Genomic DNA, 7,495 nt, shown 5'->3' with positions numbered 1-7,495 from the left:
ATAGTATTTGATTTTGCCCACTTATATCGCCATTTGCTTGACAAAATACTCGTCCTACCAGCATCTCGTAGAGGCAAACACGTTAGAATGACATCAATTACATCGTCAGGAAGATTGCTGATTATATCACAAGTTCTTCTGCATGGCGCTTCCGTCATATTTGGAACCGATAGAAAAATCTAGATCAATTTATACTATCAAATTTTACTCAAAAAATCTCAACTCAAAATATGATGAAAGAGCCATGCAGAAGAACTTGTGATATAATCAGCAATCTTCCTGACGATGTAATTGATGTCATTCTAATGTGTTTGCCTCTACGAGATGCTGGTAGGATAAGTATTTTGTCAAGGAAATGGCAATATAAGTGGGCAAAATCAAACACTAAGGGAAGATATATCAACCCGTAAAGTTAGAGCTAAGCTTGGTGTGATTCTCCTTCATCTGTTTTCACTTCGTCAAGGACCAATTAATGAGCATAGAATTTCTAATATTCTGAATCCAAAATATTTCTCTTAGATTAACAACTTGATATTATTCTGCCATGGAATGGGCTCGAGCAACTCGTGCTTGAACTTTCAAAGGGCGAAAAGTTCATATTGCCTTCTTCAGTTTTCACATGTTCGAAAATGAGGCATTTAACTCTTCACTATTGTGTTGTCAATCTTCCACCTACCTTTCAAGCATTTAGTAAGCTTCTTCGCTTGCAATTGTTTAATGTTGCTATTTCTGACAAATGTCTAGAGAATTTAATCTATCATTGCCAAATGCTCGAGGACATGGACCTGGATATCACGACCCTTTGAACTTCCCAAACCAAGCGTGTAAAAACTGTTCCAGACCATAGAGTGACTTACGTAATCGACATACAAGGCTACTAAACTCCCCCTGAACAACAAAATTAAGTGGTTGCTTCATATAATTAATACGAGGACCGATGAAGAGCTTGGTGAGATATTTGCAAGTTGATCACTTGACTTCACGAAATTGACAGTCATTCTCAATGTGCTTAGTCTTCTCATGAAATACTAGATTTGATGCATAATGTCAAACAATATCAATGTGCTTCTCATGAAATACTCAATTTGATGCATAATGCCAATAATAAAATTACAGTGTTGAACTTCCCAAACCAAGCGTGCAGTGACTTACGTAATCGACATATAAGGATACTAAACCACCTAATTTTATAGCTCGGGAGTGTTTTGGTAGTCTTGTATGTCAATTACGTAAGTCACGCTATGGTCTAAAACAATCTTTGCACACTTGGTTTGGGAAGTTCAAAGGGTCTGCGATATCCAGGTCCTCAAGCATTGGGCAACGAGAGATCAAATTCTCAAGAGATTTGTTAGAAATAGCAACATTAAGCAATTACAAGCATACTAAATGCTTGAAAGGTAGGTGGAGGATTGACAACACAATAGTGAAGAGTTAAATGTCTCATCTTCGAAAATGTGAAAACTGAAGAAGAAAATTTGTACTTTTCACCCTTTGGAAGTTCAAACACGAGTTGCTTGAGCCCATTCCATGATAGGAAACATATCAAGTTGTCAATCTAAGAGAAATGTTTTGGATCCGGAATATTGGAAATTCTACACTCATTAATTGGTCCTTGAAGAAGTGAAAACAGATGAAAGAGAATCACACCAAGCTTAGCTCTAACTTTACGGGTTGATATATCTTCCCATAGTGTGTCTGATCAAGCATTAGTTTTGGAACTTTTGACCACTTATACCGCCATTTCCTTGATAAAATACTCGTCCTAATAGCATCTCATAGAGGCAAACACATTAGAATGACATCAATGACATAGCCAAGAAGGTTGCTAATTATATCACAAGTTCTTCTGCATGGCGCTTCCGTCATATTTGGAACCGATAGAAGAATCTAGATCAATTTATACTATCAAATTTTTCTTTAAAAATCTCAACTCACAATATGATGAAAGCGCCATGCAGAAGAACTTGTGATATAATTAGCAATCTTCCTGAAGATGTAATTGATGTCATTCTAATGTGTTTGCCTTTACGAGATGCTGGTAGGACGAGTATTTTGTCAAGGAAATGGCGGTATGAGTGGGCAAAAGTTCCAAAACTAACGCTTGATCAGATACTATGGGAAGATATATCAACCCGTAAAGTTAGAGCTAAGCTTGGTGTGATGCTCCTTCATCTGTTTTCACTTCGTCAAGGACCAATTAATGAGCGTAGAATTTCCAATATTCTGAATCCAAAATATTTCTCTTAGATTGACAACTTGATATTTTTCCTGTCACGGAATGGGATCGAGCAACTCGTGCTTGAATTTCCAAAGGGCAAAAATTTCATATTGCCTTCTTCAGTTTTCACATGTTCGAAGATGAGGCATTTAACTCTTCACTATTGTCTTGTCAATCCTCCACCTACCTTTCAAGCATTTAGTAAGCGTCTTCGCTTGTAATTGCTTAACGTTACTATTTCTGACAAATCTCTCGTTGCCCAATGCCCGAGGACATGGAACTGGATATCGCAGACCCTTTGAACTTCCCAAACCAAGCGTGCAAAGACTGTTTCAGACCAAGGGTGACTTACGTAATCGACATACAAGGCTACTAAACTCCCCCCATGAGCAACAAAATTAGGTGCATAAGTTCCCCAACCTAACACAATTGTCATTTTACTAATTCTAAGAACAATATTTAGCTCCAAAGTGACTTCTAATTTTTATTTTATTTTGTCTAAGGATCTTAACAGGACTCATTTACAACTTTTCGAAGAGTCACACAAATTTCCAAAGTGTGTCCGACCGAAGAAAGTTGATGGAATTTTGAAGTGCAATGGCACGTATCCAGTCGTATGAACAGTAGCCTTTATCAGACACAATGTATAACATTTCTAGGCTTTATGCCAAGATTTTGCGAGCACTCCAAAACAAAATTATTGAAAAGGTAGTTAAAATAAAAAAAATTAGTTGGAAACGAAGAACTATGAATTAGAATCTGAGTACAGAGTTTATGTTGGAAATACCTGCATATATCACAAATCATTTTCAATCTCCTTTGCCAGCTGAGGTTATTCTTCTGTCCACTTACATGAATCAAATGATATAGGGATCCCATCTCCATGAATTCAGTAACCACGGACAAACGAGGTGGAGTTGTGCAAGCACCGAGGAACAAGATAACTGAAAGGAAAAATGTGTTTGGCAAACAACTACAGAACTGTTTCCTCCACCAAAAGTGTATTATTTGAATTTGGTAACATAAAACTGAAATGTATTTCATATTTCCCATAGAATCTCAAGGATCAAGTGCCTTCTACAACTTTTAATTGCATATTCAATGAAGTGGGTACAAGCAGTATGCCATCACAAACATGGATTCAGGGAAGAGCAGAAAAATTACCATTTGGGTGGCGAATGCGGCTGCATAAAGGGAAAAGAGATACAAGGTTAAGCTAGCTAAATAAGTATATCTGATTTGGTTCACTTTATAGGATGTTCCTGAGGTAAAAAAGACGAAATGATTTGTTTAGTACCAACTTACCTCAGGATGGATATTTCATTGGCAAAATCTTCAATGTTCTCTTCAGTCAATTCTTGTTCTAGGAAAACTTTAACTGCAACCTCTGTTCCATTCCAAATACCACGAAAGACTTCTCCAAAAAAACCTTGAAATCATAACAATCAGTCAGCAAGATTTATTTGATATGAGCTCAACAGAAAATTAACAAACATAATCCGTCACATAGTTCAAAGTAAAATTACCAAAGGGATATCTGTGAGTGTCCAATTGGGAATCAACCTCAGTTTGGAAATAGGCATGATTAGTCAGATGATACCCATGTCTGTTTGTGACCCTAAATGACCAATGGTATGCCTTGATGAATTTTTCAAGTTTTGAGATCTTTTACTTAACCATCTTTCTATGAGTACACAACGAACAAAATAATCTAGGTGGATTACGGATTAGGTGTCCATCAATTGCTGAGTTACCTCTAGCTATCAACATTGGGACTGCATGATGATGGGTTAGTTATATAATTGGAGAATTATTGAATGATTAACAATTATACGAACACCAGTTACATGATCTCCAGGACTGATTAAAAACTGATGACGTTTCCATCTCCACTGTTGTAGAACAGAACTAATGAAAGATAGAAAAACTAGAAACTCATACTTAGTTAATGGACTTATATGTCCGCTTCTACCAAATAATATTCATAAATAAAGAATTGAGAATGCATGATGAGTTTACCTCTTCAACAACAACAACATCATACCCAGTAAAATCCCACAAAGTGGAGTCTGAGAAGGGTGTACGCAGTCCTTACCACTATCTCTATGAGATAGAGAAACTATTTCTTAAAGACCATCGGCTCAAGAAAATCACAGCAGCAATAAAACGAAAAAAGATAGTGGGGAGAAACATGAAAACTAATAGCAAAGCAGTACGGTGCATATATGCAAGGAACCATAACAATCAAGTGTGATCACTTAGACACAGTAAACCACAAATGATATCAAATACCAAAAGCTAAAGACTACATTAATACTACAACCGACACGGTGCACTATACTACCACCAAACCAAAAACATGAAAAGGCTAGTAATAGGACAACTCTTACCTACTACCTTCTACCCTTATCCGCGACCTACCTACCCCCTATCTAAGGTCATGTTCTTAATAAGATGAAGATGTGTCATATCATGTCTAATCACCTCCTCCCACTAATTCTTCGGCCTACCTCTGCCTCTCCTCGACCCCACTATATCCAACCTCTCACACCTCCTCACCGGGGCATCTGCACGTCTCCTTTTCACTCCCTAACCTCAACTTGTCCACCACGGAGGCCACTCTCACTTTGTCCCGGATATCCTCATTTTTAATCCTATCGCTCCTAGTACACATCCATTTCAACATCCTCATTTCCGCCACTTGCATCTTTCATTCTTTTGAATTTGAGAGTTTTTGACTGGCCAACACTCCGCCCCATACAACAAAGTGAATCTAATCACCACTCTATAGAACTTACCTTGAAGTTTTGGTGGTACTCTCTTGTTGCACAAGACACTGGATGCAAGCCTACACTACAAGCCTTCACTTCATCCATGCCGCACCTATACGATGTGTAACATCATCATCGATCACCCCATTTCCTTGGATCAGGGACCCCAAATACTTAATCTCTCTCTTGGCGACAATTTGTGAATCAAGTATCAATTTCATGCCTGCCTCATGCGTCACACCATTTGAATATATACCCCAGATGAGTTTACCTCTTGACAGAACTAAAAGTTCTGAATAAGTATGAGAAAGAAGAAAAGCAGCAAAGCAAAGAAACTATGAAGTTATCTAATGAATTTCTATGTACGGAACTTTGTGACCAATCTTGTTCTTTGAACCAGTCAACTGTCAAGGACTTGGAGGATATGAAAATCATCTTGACATGGACTTTTGTCACTTGCAAACTCAGAGCCAATACATGCTCAACAGATCCAATTGGAAAGACACTATGTTGCTTATTCAATTAGCTCTACGAGAATTTTATACCCACAAAAGTTGTGATTTTTGTAAAAGTTTTAAGTAATTTCTTTTTTTATCAAATAAGAAGGATATCATTAAGAAAAAGCATCAAGAAAATGCAATCATTACAAAGAGATTATCAGTTCCCAGGAAGGCAAAAAAAAACCTATCACAACTATCAACATAGATCTATGGAGCTCTAAATTCTAGGAATGAAGCTTTAAGTAATCTTACCGAGAAGGAAATACAAGGCACCCAGTCAATCATTGATTTCTGTCTCTGCCCTCTGCCAAATTATACTGTATGTATCTCTCTCTCTCTCTCTTTCTTTATTCAATTCTAAGAATCTGTGAAGGAATGTATCCCAGTACAGATAAAACATGGCCGCTAGTCATTATCCATAATTTTGCGCTAATATCCCTTACTAACTCCGCCTATGGGGTTCAGTTGGAAAGAAAAAGAACTATCATTGGAGTTCTTGGATGAATTATGTCATCCTAAAGATGAAAGAGGGATTGGAGTTAAGAGAATGGAAAATATCAACAACACATGCATTATTATGAACAGAAGGTGGAGATTCAGGACTCAACCATCACTGTGGGAAGCTTTTCTCAGAGCTAAATACTGTACCAGAGACCAGTAAAAATGGTCTTCAGGAAACTCTCGGGCATGGAAAGGTTTGATGCAGATTAAACTCAAGACTGAGAAGCACATATTTTGGAGAATTAATTCAGGGGAATGGAGTTCTTGGTGGGACAATTGGACACTTAAAAGGAACATTAACTATCCAATGGCCAGGTTCCCGAAGATCTGCTAAACTAGTCAAAGATTTCATGGAGCATGGTAGCTGGAATGTGAATAAGCTGGAAGGAATGGTAACGGAGCACCTGGTCAGATATGACAGAGGTCCATTCCTTTGTAAAATCTCATTGACATGGAGACAGATTAAAAGAAAATTACGTTTTGATGATATTATTACTAAGTGTGGAAATCAGATTGTGTTTAAATGCTCGTGTTACAATGAACCACAATGTGAAGCTTTACACCATGTACTCGTTGAAAGTGATGCTGCAGTTCCCTTGAGGATTTTTTATTTTTATTTTTTGCAAATGCCAGGGGCATACAAGCAGCATATTAGGCCTATCAGAAATGTCTTGAGTAGTTGGCGGCAGCTTAAGACTCAGAATGTAGTCGACAAATACATATTACAGGTTGTGCCAACTGCTATTTGTAGGGAGATATGGAGAAGTAGATGTGCTTGTAAGTATGGGGACAAAAGCTGCATTAGGAAAAGATTTTAAAGCTGCAGTATCTTCTTCTCCTAGCATGCAGTATCATATTATGTGGAACATTAAAGCTGCACTAGGAAAAGATTTCAGACATGAATTGGCCAACAATCTGTGAGATGGTTGAGAGTCTGAAACCAGTTACTATATGGAAGTCAACATAAATGGCATGGTCATTAGAGAAGGGATGAACGTGGTGATTTAATCATGGCCTTCTCCTCTGCAGTTGTGTGTAATTGGAACATGGCAGGAGCTAAAGCTGCCAGATTTGGAATTGGAAGGTGTTACACAGGGATTTACCAGATTCATATTGGAGCTTGACCGATTATTGATGATATTTTGAACAAGGCTACTAACAAGCAGAAGTTGAGGAGGAGGATTGAAGATATCATTGCAAATCCTAAACCAAGATGAAGTATATGTTAACCATTGTTACAGAGAGGTGAACCAGGTGGCAGACTGCCTGGCCAACTTTGCTACATCCATCAATGAAGGCATAATATTCCATTCCGTCCAGTGGCTGCCAACACATGATAAGGGCCCTTTCCAACTAGAAACTGGCAACTCTCTAGCATAAGAATTAGATATGACAAAGTGATTTTTTTTTGTTGGCTAGAATGTATAGCTGATCATGGAAGAAAGAAGACGTAGTAACTTTCTTCTACTTTTTTGTAATAGAGTTGTACCTCTGAGGTTACACCT

At 37.8% G+C, this 7,495-nt stretch overlaps 1 protein-coding gene across 2 annotated transcripts in view; it reads right to left on the bottom strand.

The window, feature by feature from the left end:
* The window catches only part of LOC102589408 (serine/threonine-protein kinase EDR1-like), a 34,339-nt gene that overhangs the window by 5,440 nt on the left and 21,404 nt on the right, over positions 1-7,495 (bottom strand). For both annotated transcript variants that reach the window (XM_006362345.2, XM_006362344.2), the window contains 3 exons: positions 3,524-3,647; positions 3,383-3,402; positions 3,006-3,162 (listed from right to left, as the gene is read on the bottom strand). In XM_006362345.2, the coding sequence (XP_006362407.1) occupies positions 3,006-3,162; positions 3,383-3,402; positions 3,524-3,647 (301 nt within the window). The remainder of the gene's footprint in view (positions 1-3,005; positions 3,163-3,382; positions 3,403-3,523; positions 3,648-7,495) is intronic.

The sequence above is a fragment of the Solanum tuberosum genome, unplaced genomic scaffold, assembly GCF_000226075.1.
Source record: "Solanum tuberosum cultivar DM 1-3 516 R44 unplaced genomic scaffold, SolTub_3.0 scf00386, whole genome shotgun sequence".
NCBI lineage: Eukaryota > Viridiplantae > Streptophyta > Magnoliopsida > Solanales > Solanaceae > Solanum > Solanum tuberosum.
Note: the sequence above shows the minus strand (reverse complement) of the source record. Positions and strands in the feature narration are given on the sequence as shown.